The following is a 23,094-nucleotide window of genomic DNA, read 5'->3' as shown; positions in this document are numbered from 1 at the left end:
CTCTCTCCCTGTCTCTCCTTTCTTTTAGACACAGGGTTTTCTCTGTGCAGTCCTAGCTGTCCTGGAATTCACTCTGTATCCCATGCTGGCCTTGAACTCAGTGATCAGCCTGCCTCTGCCACCCAAGTGCTGGGATTAAAGTAATAGGAGTTTCAGAATTATTTATATCCAGACTCTAGGTGAGGACCCCAAGCTGGATCATGAGGCAGGTGTCTTGGAGGCTATGACAGGGGACACAGGGAGGTGAGCAGTGTTGGGGAGGATAGACTTAGGTGTCTGAGGCTATTGTAGGGTCATAGGCAGGCAGCAAGCTTGGGAGGTACAGCATCTAAGCATGGCAAAGAAGAGGTTTAAAACCTCATGGGGGGAGGGTTTAACACCTCAAGATAGCATCCTGAAGTGAGTCACAAGGGGAAGGATTCAGGAAGTCACCGGAGGAAGGGAACTCAGCTGACATGGAGACACGGGGAGCATGCACTGAGCCCTGCTGTGGGAAGATGAAGGACTTTGAATTTTTCAAAGATAGTAGTCAGTAGACGACAGAGGGAGGATCTGGACATAGGAATGTTGAGGTGACTGCAAGATCCAGGGGTAACAGAACGGAAGCTACCAAGGACAAGAGCACTAGAAGTAGGACTCAGAAAGAACCAAAGTGCTTCCCTTTGGGCCTTTAATCCACAAGCTATGTTTTTCCTAGTCACACGTGAAGGAATTTCAGATCAGCAAATGGCTGTAGCAGTGGGTAGGTTCTACAGCTGCATTAGTATGGTAGTCATTAAAGTCATCTTGATTTACAACAATGAAAATTTAATCTTGATTTCTACAATTAGATCAAATATAAATTTAGATTTAAATAATCACATATGGTCAACTGCTATATTTGAGACTATGTATACAACATTCAATTTACCAAGAACCATGAACACTTTATTTTTTTTACATTTTCTCTGTCTCTCTGTCTCTCTGTCTGTCTCTGTCTCTCTCAGTGTATGTGTGTGTGTGCATCTCTCTCTCTCTCTCTCTCTCTCTCTCTCTCTCTCTCTCTCTCTCTGTGTGTGTCCCTCTCTCTCTTGGGACTGAACCTTGTGCATGCTGTGCAATCAGCCTACAACTGGGCTACATCCCAAGCACAGAGCCAGGATGAGTGTCTCAGGAGGAGAAGCCAGTTCTTTTTTAGTAGTACATTCTGTACTGATATCTTCTTGTTGAGTAGCTGCAATAGTCTAGGCTGCACTTGCTCTTAACCAAGGTTGATGTCTTCAAATTGAAATTTCTACTGATCCCTCCTTTCCAGCGACATTCTAGAAAGGGTCTGGGATAGTTGTGCAAACATGCGCACAGAGAATAAAATTAAAGAGGATGAAAGACGTAGATGAAATGGGAAATGGAAGGAGTTTGCTGAGGTCACAGGCTGGAAATGGGACATACCGCATCACAGCTGCCGCAGATAGCTTCATTAGTTCCGCTCTTCCTAGCATCTGAAATTGCGAAATCCCAATTTTAAACAGGTCCAGTCCGTAGCATAGAAAGTCTTTGTGTTATCTGGGGAGATGAGTTTCCAAAGGGATGTCTGGGTATGACTTCCTACTGTGACTCTTATTTAGAAGAAGGAAGCTGCTCACAGCCAAGGGGCAGGAAGCAGACAGGCAGCAAAGTGAGGCCGCACCTACAAACTCTCCTCTGGCCAGCAGGGCCACCAGCGCCATGAGACCCATCCCTGTCCCTGAGAAACTTCTGCACTGAGTAAGATTCCTCCTCTCATCCTACCATAGTTCTGGATGGTTCTGTACCCAATGCTCAAAAGGCAGAGAGGAACTTCTCCCACACCTTGGCAAACTGGGATGCAATGCTAGTGGGAAAAAGAAATTCCATGCCCATTGCTTGTTTGTCAGGTATTGTGAGCTCTGAAGCAAATATCCCCAGCCCTTGGTTCTCTCTATTTAACCATAGCAGAGTGAAAAGCATACTATCCACGTAAAACTCCAAGCAGCTTAACTTTCTCAGTGTTTTTAGGGTTCCATGGTGCAGTTCCTGATCGCTTCCCAGAAACAAGCCGAAGATTACTTTGCAAACGCTAAACAAAATGCGCACCCAGGAATGGATCGATGACAACTGTTAAATCCCTGAAAAGGGGATCTTTATTTTCCCCAGGTGTTTGTGGCCATGTTCATCCACCCTGAGCTGAAGCCAGAAACTTCCACACTGCCATACAATCCACCTCTTACCCACCTTCCTGTCACACAAACCCACTGGGAAACCAACAAAGACAGGTTAGACACTTGAAAATCAGTGGCCTTCCCAGTGCCGAAGCACCAGCAGCCAGCCTGGGCAAGTCAGAGTGCTCCCCAGGTGGCTGGGTTCAGAACAGCTTTGGAAGATGCCAATTTGATTCTGTGTCTTTCTTATTCTAAGCTTGGAGGGGTGGCTTCTCTAGAGCCCTTTAAGGAAGACAAAGTCCCCACTGTCACTCAAGGCACACACATTTGCTGGCCCTGCCCATGTCTCCATTTTCATAGTATTTTGGCCATACTGAGCTATTCTGTGCCTTGAGTTTGACTTGCTCTTTGAGGGGTTTTTCTTTAAAAATTTATTACACTTATTTTATGTGTGTGTATATGTATGTAGTATGTATGCATGTATGTGCATGTTTGTTCATTTGTATTTGTGTGTGTGTGCTTGCAAGTGCCAGGGCATATATGTTGAGGCCAGAGGACAACATGTAGGTGGGTTCTGAGAGTGGTCATTCAACTTGACAGCAGCAAGCTCCTACACCCATGAGCCATCTTGATGGCCCATGACTTTTTTTTTCTTTTTAGCCAGTTTCCTCTTGTCTCGTTTTACTTCCTTTTCTTGCTCTGCTATTCAATAAGTATGTGTTAAACCCTGCCTCAAATTTCAGGTCACTGCCAGGGGCTAGCCTTTCTATTCTGCAAAACCGTGCCCCTGACTATGATTCAGACAGATGCTGCTTCCTGCAGAATGGATGCAAAGAAGGAATGTGCTAGGTTTTGGTGACCTCCTGTACAAACTGGGATCCTCTACAGATGTCCTTGATTTTACTCAGGTATTATTTTATGTTTCCCTAAGATAGTAAAGCTCAACATAGTCCCTTCAAATATGATCTCAAGTATCCTTTAAAAATGAAAACAAGAATTTATTTCCATAATAGGAGAAAAGTATTTGTATAAGTTTTAAGAATTCAGCCAATTAAGCATGTCTATGTGAAGTAAGAGCAGAAAACTCATTAGAATACTTTCTGTAATACAAGTCAAAAATATCTGTAAATTGGAAATCTATCTCCATGCTTTGTGGTCATTGTCTCATGAGGATAATAGGCTTTTCAAAACAATAGCTAAATGCCTCCTTAAATTCAAGGTGGTTGGTATTAAATCCCCCAGGTATCCAACTAGCTCTGTAGTCTGTTCTAGAATAGTATGCTAAGTGTTCTTAAACATATATTTTATTGCCATCAGGAAAGCACTGAAAATGTTTTCTTTTATATTTAAACTCCTCATGGAAAGGCCCCATCGCTAAACTCTGACAAATGCACCTCCTACGACCATGCTGGGTTCCTTTGGAAATGCAGAATTCACAATTATAAGCAATTTTGCAAAACCCATGCTATCCTTCCCGGGAGACTCAAATGCCTCAGAGTGCTTACCTGTGTGATTGCATAATTTTCAGAAATGCTTATTATTTACTTGAGCATCATTTCAGACTCACTGGTAAACAGAATGTCCCTGTTACCTGGGACTGTACTCTGAAAGGCTTGAGCAATATTTTATGTTCCTTCCTAGGGCCAGGCATGCATTAGGACAAACAGAAGATGCCCACGAGTGTCCATTTTGTCAATGGCAGGGTGGGACCCTGTTCCCTAAACTGATATTTCTTAAATTACTGGCAGAGTAGATGGTGAACAGTAGGATTTTTTTTCTCTTTTGCATGATTTAGGTCCTGTCTTAGCTGGTTGCAAATCTCATTATCAGCTTTACAGCTGGTTTTCTACCTTGATGTATTTTTATGTTTAGATCAAAAAGAAGAATGGCAAAATGCAGGTTTGCTTTGGAAAGTAAACTTTGGATCAGCCTGTTGTTGGTTTACACCTGCTGTGCTATACTTAGCATGGGGGCAAAGTTAAACACACTTTGTAGGTAGTTACTCCTGCAGATATGATGACAGCTATAGAAGCCGCCAGTAACCTGGAACAACAGCCTATTCCTGAAATAGTACCGTCTAAATTGAAGTATTAGATAAGTAAATTCTAATGATGGTGGTGGGATTTCATCCAACAAGAGCTCTTTGTCCCTCTTAAACCAGGGTCTTTCATTACACTGTTAGTTAATAAGGACCATAAAGTTTCACACAAACCATGGTCCAAATGAGAGGGCATATTAAAGTTCAAACAGTAGGAAGAGAACTGTTTAAAATTGCCTTGAGTCATCTTAGAGGGTACATCATCCATTTTTTTAAACCCCTGGTCTCTTTATTACAGGGTCCACTGCTCTACATAACATAGCATTTATTGGAATAAATAATTTTATTTTTTCCAAATAAATTACTTGGAATCTGAGCAAATGTAGATTTACTTTTTATGTCAATTTTGGAGAGCAGTTGGAATTCAGTGTTTGGGTTGGGGGTTCTAGCTCAATGTCATAATTCAGAGCTCAGCTTCTTAAAATGTGGGCCATGATGTTGCATGGCATCACGAAGCTGAGTGTGGGGTGGACGTGGGTTGTAAAAATGTGGCAGTGATGAAAAGTTTCTGAATGGACAATGAACAAACATTAATTTAAAATCAAATTCATGATGAATCCAAGATGTTCCTGGCATTGCTGGCCCATGCTGCACCTGTGACCTTACTGTAGCCTTCGTTCTGAGCACATGATGAGGGCACTTTGTTCAGTGAGATACCAACAATGCCGTCTGAACACCGTGTGCTGTGAAGTGCTTTCTCTGTGCACATAAGAAGTCTCTGCTCTTACAGCTATCACAGATGACAATGACATCTGCTTCCTACCACCATTCTGTAGTAGGTAAGCCACACATTAGTATATCTCTGGATTTTACTATGCCAGAAAGTTTGTATTTTATTAATTGTCTGATTTACTGCCTTGTGTTTTGTTTTAAAACAATTCATTGAATTTGGCTTAGGTTTAGGATAGAATTTCCAATAATTTTGAAAATGACCCTAGATGTAGTTCTGCCATTGGGGGGGGGAGCTACATATTTATGTGACGTGGAATTCTCAGCATTGATAGTTACAAAACAAACGAACAAACAAACAAAAATCAACTCTGAGAAATGCTGAAGGTGTTCTGTATCTTTCAGGACCAAATATTCAGCCAAGATTCAGTTCTTCATGTGAAGATAACACATCCTTCTCCTTGTTATGTGTATGTGATTTTGATTTTAAATAGATGATAACAGAATTTATTGTATATCTGAAAATTCCTATAAAACAATTGTCTTAATAATTCATTCCCAATTCATATTGGATTTTTGCAACTATTTTATATGCATAAATATTTGTGTCCACATAAAAATTTCATGGGTAAAAAGGGGTCAGAGATAACAAAAGTTTAGGAACCCAAGCACATAGCCTTTGGTTCCATCCCAAGCAGTGCAAAACCAAAAGATATTAATAAAATGTTATCTTTGATATGTTAGAACTTCTTTATGGACAATGATTGTGCTTCTGTGAATCCACTGTGATAAGCACTTATCTGTACACAGAAGGGAGACCGGAGAGGTACTGCCTCTACTTCTCCATCTCAGTGTGGCTGTTGACATGGAGTCTCACCCACATCAGATAGTAGCTGTAGGCTTGTCTGGAGAGGTACTGCCTCTACTTCTCCATCTCAGTGTGGCTGATGACATGGAGTCTGACCAATGTCAAATAGCAGCTGTAGGCTTGGAGGCTAGTAGTCAGGGACCACAGTACCTCTGAGGCAGTAAAGACCCTGGGTGTGAAACAAGCTTTATAAATAATGGTGGGAAGCAAATTATGGTGTCTTTGAATTAGGCAAGCTAGAGTTTAGAGTTAGCTTCTAGGAGTCTCGGTTTCTTCATCTGAGAGATGAGATCTTCAGTAAGCACCAACAGAAATCACTGTAACCCTTCATTGAGGTGATGCAAAAAATCTGCTTCCTCAGCATATAATAGTGAGTAAGTCCTTAATAGAACTTTGAGCAAATAAATGAGGCATTTAGTTACCGACTAAATCAGACCAGATTTATGACATTACATATAGTACTATTTCCAGTCACAGGCTGGCTTGGGGGACAAGTATGAATTGATGAATTCATCCTGTTGCAGGTCTCAAAGAATGAACCCAAAGAAAAACTATTACCCTTTCCCTTGGAAGGACTCGCAGAGCAAGAAAGAATGTCACTCTGAGAGCAAGCAGTAACAACAGCATGTCTGTCATGGCATCTTTGGCTACACAGGGAATCTGCTTAGAAATTATCACAGTAGAGAAGTAAGCACTGTCAGATGCTACTGCTACCTGAAGTTACTGAGATAGCTTAACTTCATTTCTTCCTAATTCAGAGCAGACGTGATCCTGACTGGGTCTGAGAGTGGGATGAGAAAGGGCTCTTTTGAACCTTGCATTTGGAGATGTGGAACTCATACCCAGATGAGATTGGTACAGGAGCCTCACACAAAGATATACCCCAGTGACCATGTTGTTTCTGTCTTTGGTGATGACATTCCAAAAATGAGATGCATATACAAATTATGTTTTCTGTTATTTTGTATAGAAAAAAATGCTTGATGCATTTAAAATACAAAACATGATTTGGAATAATAAATGAATCACATTGTTTTCCTACTTTCTTTAATTCTGGTCAATTTTTTTGTTTTCTGAAGAGTATTAGATTTATTTTTTTTAAAAAAATCATACAAACTAAGGGATTCTCGATATCTAATATTCAAGTAAGGACTTGAAAGCTATACTCACAAGAAGCTCAAGGCAGCTAGGCATGCCACCAGTCAGAGGAGCATCAGACCAAAGAAGGCCTCAGTGAGATCTCCTCACCTTCCCACAGACAGACCTCTCTATTAAAGACAGCTTGAAAACTCTGCCTTGCAGTAAATCAAACTTAATGGTTTTAATAAGAGCATTTGTTGATGACTCTCAATCTGATTTCTATAATCCAACATTCATGTCACACTGTATACTTGCTATAAAGAAAATGGTAATGTCCAGCTCCAAGGAAATTATTGTTTCCACAGTGTGTCACTGTGTTGAGGCAGACAAAGTAAAGAAGAGAATTTGAGTTTCACTTTTTAACTACAACCCTTGAGGTGCAAAGTCAAGCTTTACATGTCAATCACGAGGTCCCAGTATCTATCTGCTCTGAGGCGGGAGTGCTGGAGTCTGCAGAAGTGCTGACTGGGATGTTGTGATGGGTGTCAGCCAGTGGGAAGTACGCGGGCCACCTTTATACAAGGTTTGCTTTTAATTAGCCTTGAGTTCAGACTTGTTTTCATTTTAAGATGAGGAAACAAGCCTTTTATACAGCATAGCAGGTCTGCCATTTACTCAGTGCATCTGAACACAGAATTTGTCCTCTCTCCGTATGCTGGAATCCTCCATGTGTAGCATATAACCAAGTTTTCTATGTAGAAGCTGAGTCAAAAAGACATCACAGACACCTTTCCAAAGACTATCAAGTGACAAACTAGTCACCCCTGACCCCTCCCAGCCTTTACCTAGACCACATCATTCTTGACCCCTTTCAGGTAGAACTGGCCAATGGACATGCTGTGGTTGAAGGAGTGAAGAGATAGGAAACCTTCAGGATAAGGGTTCATAAGAAAGAGTCATGTCTGTGTTGATGGCAAAGGGCTGAGCACAGCTGCCTTCCAGAAAGGCATACACTTCTTTTGTTCCTTCCTTTCCCGAATCCAGCTAGACCATGAAGATACAGACAAGGCCCAAAGGAGTGAGAGAGTACAAGACCTACTTAGAAGAAAAGTGTCCACCTTCTGAGACACCCACCCTGCACAGAAACTGCTTGCAGTGGGACAGGAGCCATTTTAGTGTAGACTCTGTTGCTGGTAGCATGTTAAATTTCCAATTATTAAAAGCATTTATAGAGACTGCAGACCCTGACCATCTATGCTGGGTACTGAAGGAGCAAGGCATGAGCAGATGCCACACAGCTACTGCCATCTCAGAGTATACTAATCATTCCCTTTTATGTCAGATGTGGGTATGAGGGTAGGGTAAGAGGATCTTTCCTGAAATGCATGCTGGGAGCTACCTAGATCTTCAAAGCAGGCATTTGGAGGACAGGCCCTGGTATTCTTAGATACAGAGCATCCACGTGTCAGAAACCAGCTGATGTGTGGAGCAGGGGCATTGGGGAAAGAAATCAGATAGGCATAGCTACATGCTATTCAGACCATGTTGAAGGGCACATATAAATAGGCTTCATGCTCAAGCAGTCCTCTGTGAATTTGGGGATATATAATATCTAGAAACTAGCTTGGAATCTAGATGGTGGATAAGAAGCTAAACTGTGTCTACTTTCCCAAATTAAAAGTCCTGGGCTGGTGCTTCAGACTGTGACTGTAAATGGAGACCAGACCTTTAAAGGCAGGGTGTAGATAACTTATGACTGCTTGTGAAAGGTCCTGACCAGTCTGACTGACGTCTTTATAGGAATAGTTTACTGGGATACAGACACAGAAGAGTGTGTCATGTAAAGACTAGAGGGAAACTGACCAGAGGAAAGTTAACGCCCTGGAGAAATCAACTCTAAGGGAACCTGGAACTTGAATGTGTAGCCTCCATAGCTGTGGGAAAAGACATTTCTATTGTTTAAGCCATTGAATGTGAGACTCAAACAAGCTGCTGTAGTGACCTATTATAAAAACTGTGTAAGCATTTGGAAAGAGCTGTCACTGCCAGCAAGGAGGAAGAAGAAAGGAAAGAAGGCAAGAAAAACATTAGAAAAAAAAACCAGAAAATACAAGACATTAACTCTTAGCAGAATAGGACATAGGTTTTCTTTAACCTAAAAGACATTCAGACCTCAGTGGGAACACATAGTATAATTACCTGGTTCAGTATCACATCAACATTAGACACTTAAACCACTCCTCTTCCTATTAAATTGATGTGCATTCAAAAACATTAAACTTTTTCACTGTCTTGCTTAGGAACCAAATGGCCTAAACTCTCATGAATATGTAAATCAACCCCTCTAAGCACATTATTAATTATTTGGGAGACAGTTGGAGGTCATCAGCTCACACCAATTTCTATGCTTGAAGTCTCATTAACACAAGACATCACATGGTGAGAGAGAATAAAGTTTATCATGGTTACTAAGTGTGTGTGTGTGTGTGTGTGTGTGTGTGTGTGTGTGTGATGTGAATACACACACAACATTTGGCACTGAGTGCAGAACCATGGCCCTGAATATATGCATATGTATGTATATGCCTTTGCATATACATACATGTATTTGTGCATATATGTGTATACCTTTGGATAGTGATCATGCCCTAAGTGTGATGAGGGAACACAGAGAGCAGTCAAGCCCTAAGAAGACAGTGAGCAGGACAGTACCACCCTTACTGCCCCAGGGAGGAGGCAGCCTGACTCAGGACTGTATTTTTCCCCAGCAGCCCCACCCCTTAGAGAAAAGGCAACTTCTGCTACATAGCCTAAGTCACCTGTGTCCTGCTTCCTTTATCTTTGCCAGGTAGTTCAGATCACATATTGACTAAGTCTGTTTCCTCAGAGAGCAGAGCCCCCTTTCCTCTAGAAACCTTTAAGAATAGATGCCTTGCTTTGTCTGGAAGGACTGGAGCCTCTTGCTTGACCCCTGTAGCACTTCCTGCAGTGATATTTGGTAAATCTTCCCTGAAGGATGGTTCAGAAATCTCTCTTTCCAAGATGCCCCACAATTCACGGCTAGAGCAATGAACAACTGGGTTGAATCAGGAAGTGTATATGTAAAATTTAAAACAAATTGGGCCTCAAACACATACTTTCTTGAGATGCAGGGTATAAACAGCCCCACTTCCTTCCAGAATAAAGTTGGGACAGGATGCACAAGTCTGTAGCTTGGGAAGACAAAGCACACACCACATTTTGAGAGACGTCAGAAGCCACAGAGTGTGTCACGCATGGGGAACATGCCTTCGAATGCCTCTGAGCCTCTCATCTGCTGCATCAAGTCAACCAAAGCTCAGAAGCCACTCGACCACTACCAAACTCTGATCTAAACCATGGGATGAGCTGCCAGGGGCATGTCCTAAAGACTGAGGGTAAAGCAGTTGATGGCTGCACATAAAATGTTGATAGGCGCGAAGGGCACACAATGCAGGGTGCGAGCCAGGATCCTTAAATGTCATCAGCGGAAGACACTAATCACACTGTGGTGCTCCTGTCAGTCACATGATACTTTGCTGTCACCATGAACATTTGCGTTTATATTTCTGGTTGTACGCTCAGATTTTCCGTGACAACTGAGATAGGAGGAGAGACACACAGAAAGCCAGCATCTGGTGCCATTAACAAAACGGACAAAACACAACTAGGGATGAAGTCCCTGAACGTTGCAGCAGTGTACACATCACAACTCAGCAACCGGGACTACTGCTGTGAATGACAGTCTTCGGGGGAAGGCAGTCTGGTAAAACCTATCCAGGATCAAGCTGAAAGGTTAAAGCTAGTGTATCCCTGTGTTAACTTGGATATACACATAGGTAGTGACCATGAGAAAGGTCATGGGATGATTCCCAAGCAGAAAGAAGGAAGATGTGGTTGGGGAGGTCACATGGAGACCATTGAGCTACAGGCAATGTCCCTTCTCTTGGCCTGAGAGTGGTTGCTGAAACTTCTTATCACATTCCTGGTCTTATTATACAGACGTGTGTGCTTGAGGCATGTGGCTCGCCATATATTTCAGGCTATCTAAGACCACTTAAAATGATTGGCTCAAAGGTCAGTTAATACCCACTGACTGCTGCCACAATCCTTCTGGTTTCAGAAGAGTTGTCTTAACCCTGATATGTCCACTGTAGATGTTCAAAGTTGTGCTGAGTCACAAAGCAGTAGAAAGGGGTTTGGACATGTTAATAAACAGAAGGAAAGTGTCTAAAATCAGGCATTTTGAGTGAACCCTGCACCTATCATCAACTCTCACCGGCATCTGCTAGATCACTTCAGATAAGTAATGGATTTATACCTGGAAACTGGTTTAGTGCTATCCTCAGAAAGCCGAGCAGAATAGTTTTTTTGAGAGTACTTATTTTTAGCCAGGTGCAGTGGCGCGCACCTTTGATTCCCAGCATTCCAGAAGCAGTGGTGGGTGGATCTCTGAGTTCGAGGCCAGCCTGGACTACACAGTGAGTTCCATGACAGCCAGGGCTATGTAGAGAGATCCTGCCTCAAGGGAAAAACAAACAACAAGAAGAAAATGTTTAATTTCAGTGGCATGAAACATGAAAGAGTAAGAAAAATGAACAATGACAAAAAAGTTTGGAACACAGATATTCAAGCAAATTGAAACTCAGCCATCTTCATGGAGGAGCAGAGGCAAGCCTTTGTAACTCACTAAAGACAGGTACATGCCTCTGATGAACATAAGTGCCTCCTGGAGCCTCTAAGGTAGGAGTTCTATAAAGGCAGCAATTGCAGGGCCAGATGGATGGCCAGACAGACACAACCTTGTTGATGTAGCTGAATGAGCTCTGGGACAACATCACTTTTGCCCTACATCTCTGTTTCTGGTCCTTGTCTGTGTACCAGTCACTCCTTATAATGAAGGGACTTGATGGAGTGTTGCTTCTGTTGCAGGCAGGGAGTGGAATGCTGAAAAACCACGTGATAAATTGTGCTTTTTCGCCAGACTCTGCACCTATGCTGAGACTGCTCGGCTTGCAGGCCTATTTGTGCTTCCCCCTGACACACGCTGAACTCCATCTCTCAACCCACCTCCCCAGGCTTCAGTGTTCACTCTGGGATTATTTGTATCTGTGGATCTAGACTGTGCTGTAAGAAACACAGGAAGAAGTGATATAATCCATTGCCTGGCCCCTGCCACATCTGCACGGCTAATGGCGGCACACCTATGCCAATTGCCCCATGTCCAAGTAGGCAGTTGGACGCTACTAGGATGAACCATGAGATAGTAGAAATAAGTCCCGAGTCTCTTGAGTAATGTTGTAGAGTAGAGGCTGCACAGTAACCCACATGGCATAGTGGAAGGAAACTTTGGCTGTGCCAAGCCATTGAGTATTGGGGTAGCTTTAGTTGTGGTAGGTTGATTAGTCCCCCTTTAATGTATTCCAGGATTCTAAGTAAAAAGGAGACCACCAAAACTGCTAAATCACTCCGAAGATAAAACAGGAAGGAAGGGTAGTGATTTGAGAGACTTAGAATCTTTGGTTTAATTCCAAGGCAGAAAGAATGCTTACTGGCTTTGGTTAAAGAAAAGAGAAGAAAAACCCCGATGGTTCGTTGGTTGGTGCACTGCCCTAATTTTTCAGTGTGGTTTTAGGAATCATATTGATTTCATCCCTTGTATCCACCTGGGAGACCAACACATACAGCCAGAAAATAATTCTTTATTTTGCCCACCGTGTTTAACATTCTCACTGGCTGTCTGCAACCCAGACTTCTTCATCTCTGCAGGCACTAGGGATATCTTGGCATCCTAAAAGGACCAGAAACATCTGTCCCATGCTGCAAGGCTGTGGCCAAAGACATTGAGGACCCTGGTGGACTGTGGAGACTGGATGTGGTGGTTGGTCTTCCTTGCAATATGATGTTTTCCTTCAGGGGTGACATGACCATCCTATTGCCATTATGGAGTATAGAGTCCTTGGTCCATGGTAACCTTGGCAACTAACTAAACAGGCTAATATAGTGATAGTCTTGGTCTACAGTAGTAGTAGAAGAGCTACTGACATTCTTGATAGAAGGTGAAGAAGAAGGTCATAGGATCCCAGCTACCAATCCCTCCAACTTTCCACTAGGGGCAAATAGGGATGGGAAATTTTAGCATGTTCAGGAAGCAGAAGGGTTACTGAAGGGGGGGCTCCATCACAGAGCTTCCTTGAGGTTCTCTTTCATAATAGAGATGATTCATGAAGAATGGCTGTTTGGGAGTAACCCATGTTTATATAAATAGCCCTCTACCCACACTCAGTATATAGTCCCAATAGACTCATTGGTTCACCAGGTCAGACTTCAATGGACTCTTTCCTTTGGCCTGTCATCTGTGCTCTATCATGAACAGATGTTGGTTTGCATCTCACCAGGAAAAGTTCACACAACAATCCTCATGCCACTTTCGGGGGGGGGGGGGGATGCTGAGAAACACAATGATGTGAATGTTTCTAGAGAGGATGAATGAAGGGTCTTTGAAAGTGGGCTCCATAATAGAAGGGGGCTGGGTACCCGGCGGGAATGAGAGTCTGTGTAGGACTCTACATGCCTGTACAGCATTGCCATGCTCCCCTCTGCTCTCTGGCCACTATGAATGACATGAGCACACTCACTCCACCATGCCCTACCCCGACTAATTGTTAAAAAGAGACCCTGGTTCTATTACAGCAGAATTGAGATGAACCAAACTGAAACAGTTTTAGACAAACTATTCTGCAGAAAGGGACATCAGCACAGAGAAAAGGCAAAATGGCTGGTGTGGCATTTTGATGTGAGGTGGAGGTTTTAAAAGTCCCTGACTGTAAGAAATGCCTGCCCTCTTTTTCCCAGAGGCGGAAACTTTGGGAGTTACAAACCTTGAGCCTTTCCAGCAAAGCCCCTTCCTGAATCCTCATTCTGTTAGTTCAGGACTCAGTCTTGTCTAATGTCTATTCTGTAGCTTCAGATTGGCCTGTCCTCTCAGGGAGGGTTCAGCCACACAGGAGACTGCATGTAGCTTCCCACCTCCCCAGAGCTCTGAGACTGGCAGGGGCAAAGGGCCTCGAGCCTCCCGCTTATCTGTGACTCTGTGATGAGCTCTGAGCATACCTCAGACTGAAAACGGGCCCAGAGTGCCCATTTCTTATAGGACTTTCAATTCTGAAACTTGGAGAGAAATAAGTCCTTCCTCAAGTGGCTTCTGTTGGATAATTTGTCATTGTGATGAGAAGTCTGAACGTACAAGTTATATGCAAAGTGACCCTGGACCAGGAAAGCAAAAGGCAACCACAACAAGATAGCAACCTCACCCCAAATCCACTTGTTAATCATGGCAATGTCCAGGGCATGCCACTGGGGAGGTAGAAGCCATTCTGATGGGACCCAGGGGCATGAAGTGCCTGTGCTGTTCGGGCTCAGGATGAATGAATTAGGGTGTGCTGCTCATAGCTCACAGCCTTCACCTCATGAGTTCTAAAATAAATCAGCCCCAGACCGGAAGCTCCACTGACAGTAATGAGTGTTCAGTCTTGAGAACACACTGAGAAGGTCCATTGACATTTCAAAGTAGTTCCCAGCATGCAAGGTTAATAACTGATACAGCAGATACTTCAAAAGCACTATGTAGTCCCCCCCCACCACCATGTTCCTGGAAAGCCCCTAGTTTTATGTAAAATTTTGTCACATGTTCTGGAAACAGACTGTTTGGCTTGTGTTTGACAATCTCATTTTTAACTCTGGTAGCATTTACTCAACATTCTGTGCTGGCTTGCATATCAAAGACTGAGGGACAAAGCAGACCTGGGCCTTACACCATTGCTGACAAGGCCTTTCATCAAGACATTCACATTGCCTACAGTATACTACACCCTGGTGCCTTCCCTGAGGGCCCTTCAGTTGCTTGTCTTCAAGTGTGGTCTGGGCACAGGAAGCTATAATGAACCATGTGGCTGAGAGGGGCATCTGGGTTTCAGACAGGTACTAGTAAGAAGCTAGGCACTGGAACACTAGCACTATGGATGGACTTTGGCACCACAAACACAGGGCTGAAGTCTCAGTCACATTAGCTCCTACTGCGATAGAAACCACAGTACCCATGGCAGTTAAGCTTCACTGTCTACGTGACTGTGTCTATCATCAGCACGGAAGCAAAGAAGAACCTGGTATAGCCCATGATGGTGTTTACAGAAAGGTTTGATTAAGGCATGGAGACCTATCCCGTGGGTTGGGGACCTGGACTCAATACGGAGGAGAGAGAAAGCTATATCATTAATGTTTATCACTCTCAGCTTCCTGATTGCAGGTACAAGGTGACCAATTGTCTCAAAGGACCGCCTCTATGCCTTCTTACCCTGGCAGACTGTCCCCTCAAATTGTGAGCCCCAAACAAATGTTTCATTCCTTAAGTTGCTATTATCAGGTATCTTGACATAGCAACAGAAAATGTTAACTAGTCAGCACCCTAGCAGGGTGACTCAATTTAATCCTGGGCATCCGAAAATGCTTCGGCCTATGCATGAACCACTGAGCTGATTTAAAGAACCAATTTGCCAGTGAATTGTCTCTACTGCCAGCCAAGTTAAAGAGCAGAAAGAAAAAAGAACAATACTAAAGGACAGGTGGTAGTGTCCTTAACAGAGTTCCCTTGATGGAGTGTGTAGTCTACCTTTGATGAGGTGGCAACTGAGGAACCATTACACTGGGCGTGAGGGTTTAAAACTAAGCAGGTAGTATTTTCAAAGAATGTTTCACTTGATCAGCTGATTTTCATGCACTAAGAAAACATCTAGAGCCACCTGAGTCTCTTTCACACAATGTGGGAAAACACACAAGAATAGCATCAAAGTCAAGCTTCTTCTAAAGTGAACACAGTGCACAATCACAGATGCTGCCGCTAAGCGAGTTAAGCCATCACGAGGAGGTGGTTTTGGAGAGGCATGTGGGGACATACACGGAAACACCGCTGAGGAGATGAAGCTTCCAGCATTTGAATGGACTCTGGTTCGGAGTGGAGAGCTTACTCACAGTCAAGTGATAGGAGTCCTTCTGTGGGCTCTTCTGGCTTGTGGTTATTTGCCTCACTCTTTCTAAATAGTGACATAGTCCAACATGAGGCTTGTTGTTTCTTGTTAAATGTGATAGGGAAGATGCACTGGGGAAAACGTTCTCCACAGAAGGAAGACATTTTTTCACAAAGAAAGCGAGTTTCTGAGTACCATGTTTAAATCACTGATGAGGGGGAAGGGTACTCATAGGCATTTATGACAATATGAAAGAAGGGAATGGGGCAGAGAATTTGGAGCTCATTAATGCCTGCCTCACTCACCAATGAAACACAAAGATGAGATCCAGGGTTCACAGCTCTGACTCCCTCCACCTCATTGGCATACATAGTTAAAATTGAAATTAGTTAATTTTCAAACAGGCATTTATAACAAAATTGGAGCCTATATAACAAACAGAGCTCAATGCGGTAGCTTGGCTGGGCAGAGCTTTCCTCGGTGCAGTTCTTTGACATCTGTGACCGAGAGTTGGCTGCACTGAGGCTAATCTAAATGCATTCTTATAAAAAAAAATTAGCGGTGATCTAGCTTTGCACACTGCTGCTCTGGTGATATAGGGCTGTCGGCATCATGCTACATCAAAAACACCTCATAAAACACATTCACTTAACCCGCCTCTTGTTTACAAATGACTGAGAAAAAGAGAGAGAATATAGAATCATGGAAAAAGTTGAAGTCAGAAAAAAGCAGAACCACAGGATACTCTCACTTCTCAAATATGTGACTAGAAAATTTCCCCACCTCTCTGGGGAGGCAGAGAGAGTCTATCTGTACCTTCTGGGAGGGGACACAGAAATGGAAATAAATAAACACATGTTCTACCTTTGACCCGTTGGCACAGCAACCCCCCCAACCTTGCAAAGAATTCTCAGGGTGATTCTGGTAGCAGTAGAAAAGTCTGTGCCCATACTAGCCAGCCAGTCGGAACAATGTTTGTAATAAAAAAGAAAGAAAACCAAGTGACCTACAATAAAGAGAATGACAGTCTATGTACATAGCGGAATTCAGTGATGGTGCATTTTGAGGAATGGAGGGAGTGTATCTTGTTCAGGAGTGATCTCTATGATATATCGATGCATGCTGTTGAAGGGTTCTGAAGAGAGTGGGCATGGATAATCATCCGGTTGTCACTCAGTAAAAGGGGTTATTATTACTATTATTATCATTACTATTATTATTATTACTATTATTATTGCCAAGGGAAAAATGAACACCAGTTGCAATATGGGTGATTTTCAATAACAATTCCATAAAATAAAATCTGAACTGAAGAAGTCCATATAAACTAATATTGTAATTTGTAATTTAAAAAGGGATGTTTTCTGGCTCCTGCTCCTTACCCCAGTTTGGCTAAGAAGGAACCCAGGGGGAAGGAGCACCCCAGGAAAGTGCTCAGACTCTGACCCCCAAACACAGTTCTCACATGTGGGAAGCAGAGCTGCCAAAGAAACATGGTTCCAGTCACTGTGCAAGAATCCTAAGAAGCACACAGCACCTGTTGTAGCACATGAGTAGAAGGTCCACGGGGTCGCATGCTAATTTTGTTCTTTACTTTTGTATGTCCACACTTTTCCAAAATTAAACGCCGGCATTTAAGAAACATGCAAAAAACAAACTCTAAATATATCTCGAGTTATGGGAAAAAGTCTTAAAACAGGTACTTAGAACCATTTCCACAGACTGTGATTTAGTGAGGAAAATGATTTACCAATATGAAATTATTTCAGTAATGATACTGGGATCAGTGAGATAACTCAGTAGGTAAAGGCACTTGAAATTCCTGCAACCCACATGGTGGAGGGAGAGAAACCACACCCTCAAACTGTCCTCTGACTTCCACATGTGCACTGCTTGCCCCATCCCCAAGTATATGAAACTGGAAATCCCCAAGTGATTCTTGGGGTTTGATGATTTGTTAAAAATATGAAAACATGACATGTTTCAGTGAGTTTTCATCCAGGTATTGATGTACATAGGCGTAAACTATGATAAAACATCATTTCATCATGGGCAGATAAAAGACATTGAGTAAACAGGGTGACTTATAGACTCAGCACTGTAGTTAGCCTCTTGTGTTTGGATCTGTGTCATTTAGAGGCATACACATGTTTGCTATGATTCTGACTAAAGCCAAAGAGAGAAATGACCACAGAGTCAAGCCTCCTGGAGTGTCTACAGAATGTCACAAGTGTCTAGTTACAATATTCCAGTCATTAGGGAACATCCATTCTCATTATCGTCATTAAAATATATGTGTGGAGATCCAGGGATACCAACCATGCTAAATACACAAAAATAACTCAAAATCCATCAGTGAGTTAATAAAAAAGGTCAATGATCCAAGAAAATCATAGAAAAAAAAATGAACATTACCTTAGATATGGCAATGAGTAGCATTTGACACAAAAATAACAAAGGTGTCAATAAATTGGACTTTGTCAAAATTATTGGTAAATAGATAAACTATGGAAGGGGATGAATTTTAACAATAGATCATAAAATATAGTGTCTAGGTAAACATTTATTTCTTCTTCTTAATTATTATTGTGCATGTTTGTATATCCATATATATGTGTGTGTGTGTGTGTGTGTGTGTGTGTGTATGTATCATATATGTATTGTGTACGTATTGCAGGTGTGTGTGTATCATGGCCGAATGAATACAGGTCAGAGGACAACTTGAAATAGGTTCTTTCCTTCCATGACAGGTTCTGGGATAAATTCAAGTTATCAGGCATAGGCAGCCAGCGCCCTTACCACTGGACCATCTCTTCCACACAGGAAACCTTCAGTTAGACAACAAAATGCCAAATAATCCAGTTTAAAAATGAACAAAGGACTTAGTAGACTTTGTAATGAATGTTTAGACAAGACACACATGAGAAGATACTCAACAGCAAATCCACTGGTGAAAGGCCATTCTACTGGAACAACTGGATGAAATTTCTCTGTATCCACAGTAGCAAGCCGAGAATTCATCATCCAAATCCACCAACACACTTTGTGCCTTGTATGAATAGCATTCAAGTTTGTTTTCAATGCCTTTAAGCAAGGCACACAGATTCTAGTGGGACATAGTTCCCAGGAGTTTTGTGTCTTTCGGTGATCAGAAATGACCATATTTAGATTTTCAACTCCTGAGCCAGGATGAGGCATATGCTAAACACTTTGCATCAGCAACTCTTCTGTGATTGATTAATATTAAGAGGTAGGAAAGGATAAAAGGCTTTTCTTACCCACACACGGCAGGGAGTAGCCAAGCTGAGCATCATGGACAAATTGCCGATCATTGAGTCTTGTGACACAGTATAAGTGGAAGCAGTCCAAACAGATCACATGACGGTGGTTACACTGGAAGACCAGGACAGGGCTCCTGCATAGACAAAGAAGAAGCTTCTATGGGACTTCCATGGTGGACAGAATTCTGTAATAGTGAAGGTTGCTTTGCGCATGCCCTGTGCCAATACTGGAGCTGTGCAACCTTGAACTCATTCATTCCAAGGCCATACCTTAAACATTGGAGGCACCCCATGAGCTGTATAGAACATTAATTATGCTACTTTATATTTTAAATCAATATCAGTCAGTTGTTTAAACATGAAATTAAATATCATCTTTTGCTAGAAGTCTGCCCTGATTCCCAATTGTTCACTCACAATAACTAGGAGATAAGCCCTAGTATCTACTTTCACTGACAAGTCACTGACTACACACTGACAACAGCATGGACACACTGTTTCTCCTTATCCGGTGTGACCTCTGTTCGGTGAATACTGTGTATACATTACTCTGTCGTTCCCAAAGAAGCAGGCCAATTACACTGCTTCTTGAACTTAACTGTAATAATACATAAAATAACAAGTTGCCAAATTCAAAAGGATATTGACCATTACTATGCCTAAAAGCCATTACTGTTACCACAGCAAACAAACAAACAAACAAACAAACAAAAGAATTTAGATGCAAGAGATTAGTCAATAAGATTCTTTTCTATTTTAAGAATTTTGTCTGCTCTATAGCCATTATTTTATGAAAACATTCAATTTCTCAAATTGTGGTTATAAGAATATTACACACACACACACACACACACACACACACACACACACCCTAAAAGTTTTGGACTGCCTTATGTAGTGATTAGAATGAGAAGTGCCTCCCATAGGCTCATGTATTCATGTGTTTGAACACTTGGTCCCCAGTTGGTGGTACTGTCTGGGGGAGGTTACTGAACTTTTAAGAGGTAGGACCTTTCTGGAGGAAATATGTCTCTGTGGGTAATCTTTGAGAACATTTAGCTATGACCCACTTCATGTTCTCAATCTTGCTCTTCCTAATATGTAGATAAAAATATGATCAGCCAGCTTTCTGCTCCTGCTTCCCCGCCAAGCCTTCCCTGTTCTGATGGACTCTATCCCTGTGGAACCATAAGCCAAATAAACTCCGTTATCCTTATGTTGTTCTTGGTCACGGTTTTGTATCACAGCAATAAAGAAGCAATTAATAGGGTTATAAGAAAATACATCTCGTGAAGAGTCACATCACTTTGCTGGCAAATGAACCACATGTGCTTATGTGAAGAAGGGGACAAAATGATTATATTAATCTGAGATCCTTCCCAACTCAATAGTGAAATTGCCTTGTGGTCGATTTAGATAAGCCCATTGCCTAGGCAAAGACACAATACAACCATGTCCGTTCATACCCAGTCTTAGCCATTGTAAGATCTGTTTCTTTAAAAAGCCCTTTCCCTGGGGGGAAAAATCAAGATTAAATATGAGCATTGTAGCAGATAATTTCTTAACAACTACGAGGTTTAAATAATTCTGTTATCTCACTTATTTCAAAGCAGTGCCTAACACAGAAAGTGGAAAAACATCTCCTGGTGAGTTAATACCACAAAAGAGTCCATGACCGCAGCTGGGTGTGACAATGAACATCCTCCTTTCTGAGCACACCACAGCTCCCTTGAGGGGTTTGATTCCTACATCTAGATCCTTAGTTAACTGCTCTGAACTTTCAACCCTTTCCTTCCAGCGACTCTCCTTGTGACAAATATAAAACAGCACACTTTCTTATCTCTAACTTTTCCTATTGCGCACACATGGACACACACTAAGTGTGATCTATGTAGCAGCTGTGTTTTACCATCTTCTGTACAGATAAGCAATGAGAAAGATGCTCTCAGCTGATTGTGGTGATGTTAAGGCAGACCAGCGCTTAGACTGCCAACCCAGTATTATCACAAGTGAACACTGTTGAGACCATTAGAACGTGTAAAATTTCCTGTAGATAACAAGTCTAAAAGGAGAGCTTACAGGTGACCCTAGAAAGCAAATAACAATTGGTAAAATCAAACCAATCCCCCCATGCTCTGCCATCCCAGAGTCTCGGCACATAGGTTCTTCCTAAGATTAAAAAAAATCTTTATGTGTATATGTGTGTGCCTGAATGTATGGATGTGTACCACATGTCTGAAGAAGCCTGAGAAAGTCAGAAGAGGGCATTGGATCCTGAGAATTGGTGTTATACATGGTTTAATCCTGGGAACCGAACTTAGTCCTCTACAGAGCTGTAAGTGCTCTTAACTGCTGAACTGGCTCTCTGGCCCTCATGAACGTTGATTCTTTCTGAGGGAGAGTTTGCTCAGGTCAGGTAGGCAGCATGCATTTACCACATTTATTGTCTCTCCTTCAATTACAATGTAGTTCACAGGCATATAGGCCATCTACACAATCCACACAACATGTGTTGCTTTTTATTAACGACATGATGGTATTGAAATCAGATTAACAAGAGATAGAAAGCATACAAGAAGCCATTACGTGAGACAAATTCTATAAAAAATCAGGGTGCTGCACATTATAGAAGGTTTTAGAGGCCCAAAGTTGGGACCTGAAAGGACATACCATCCATCCAAAGTTAAAGACACATTAATGCCCTACGCCACTGTAATCTCACAGAAGGAAGCAGGGCGTGGTGAAGCTGAGGGAGGCATGTTCTCCTAGGAACACAGGAAGAATCTTTACAGAGTACAGGGGCCACGTATGCTCCTTGAATTAAGACAGAGGTGGAAGGGAAATTTGCCAATGCAGTTAATCCTAATTACCAAGAAGGGGCTCCTGGCAGGTATGGGGCTGGGAAGAAGGCTCCTAGCATCGGGCAGCCCTCTGGTGCTGGTGAATGTCGTGCCATAGCGCTTCTCTCTAGTGTAAATGGCAAGTAGAGAGCAGAGGCAGTCAGGGATCCGCAAGTGCAGGCACTGGGGTGTGGGCTCTTAGGGGATGCTCATCATAGTAGCTAGTGTTAGACAGCCTGTACTGTTACAAAAACTGCAGATTTCAGACAGAGCTTTAGAGAACAACATCTGCATGAATAAAAATGGGAGAAATGGCGAGAATGCCTTGGTAGACAATGAGAAGTGAAGGGGCCATACCCTCAGAAATACAGATGTGGCCTGTCCTGGGCATGAAGTCCATTTACCTCTCTTGAAGTTAAAGCCACCAGGTAGGCATGGAGTGTGAAGGGTAAGCATGGGGAACTGGCCTAGCAGCAGGAGGAGAAAGCATAAGCACTTATATTTGTTCTCTTGGCAAAAAGGACAACTATCCAAACTGCAAGAAGTCAAGGTGGTAGAAGAGTCATTACAGAATTTTCATTGTCTATTGTACACACTCAATTAGTATAAATGAACAGACATGGAGATGGTGTAAGACAGAGACACATAAGTTCACATGTTATGACATACATATAAAGGCAGTTAATTGGATCTGTTGAACACACATCTATCATCCATCTATCTATCTATCTATCTATCTATCTATCTATCTACCTATCATCTATCTATCTATCTATCTATCTATTTACCTACCTATCATCTATCTATCTATCTATTGACATAGATAATATAGATATGTATCCACCCATAGAAGTTATATAAATGCAATTGCATTTTGCAGAGAACTATCAGCAAGTTGAATTTCTTTACAAAGCTATGAAGTAATATTGCTGATTTTTATTAAGACACTCCTAGTTGTGGTGGTTTGAATGAGAATGTGCCACTCCCCTCTCCCCATAGGCTCATATATTATCATATGTTTGAATGCTTGTTTCTCAGTTGGTAGAACTCTTTTGGAGAGT

The 23,094-nt window shown here is 42.2% G+C and overlaps 1 protein-coding gene across 2 annotated transcripts in view; it reads right to left on the bottom strand.

Moving 5' to 3' along the window:
• The window catches only part of Prkn (parkin RBR E3 ubiquitin protein ligase), a 1,140,372-nt gene that overhangs the window by 397,999 nt on the left and 719,279 nt on the right, over window positions 1-23,094 (bottom strand). For both annotated transcript variants that reach the window (XM_028772728.1, XM_028772727.1), the window contains exon 7: window positions 19,191-19,327. In XM_028772728.1, the coding sequence (XP_028628561.1) occupies window positions 19,191-19,327 (137 nt within the window). The remainder of the gene's footprint in view (window positions 1-19,190; window positions 19,328-23,094) is intronic.

Source organism: Grammomys surdaster, unplaced genomic scaffold, assembly GCF_004785775.1.
Source record: "Grammomys surdaster isolate TR1022 unplaced genomic scaffold, NIH_TR_1.0 218, whole genome shotgun sequence".
NCBI lineage: Eukaryota > Metazoa > Chordata > Mammalia > Rodentia > Muridae > Grammomys > Grammomys surdaster.
The sequence above is the reverse complement of the archived record's forward strand: the minus strand, read 5'-3'. Positions and strand labels throughout refer to the sequence as shown.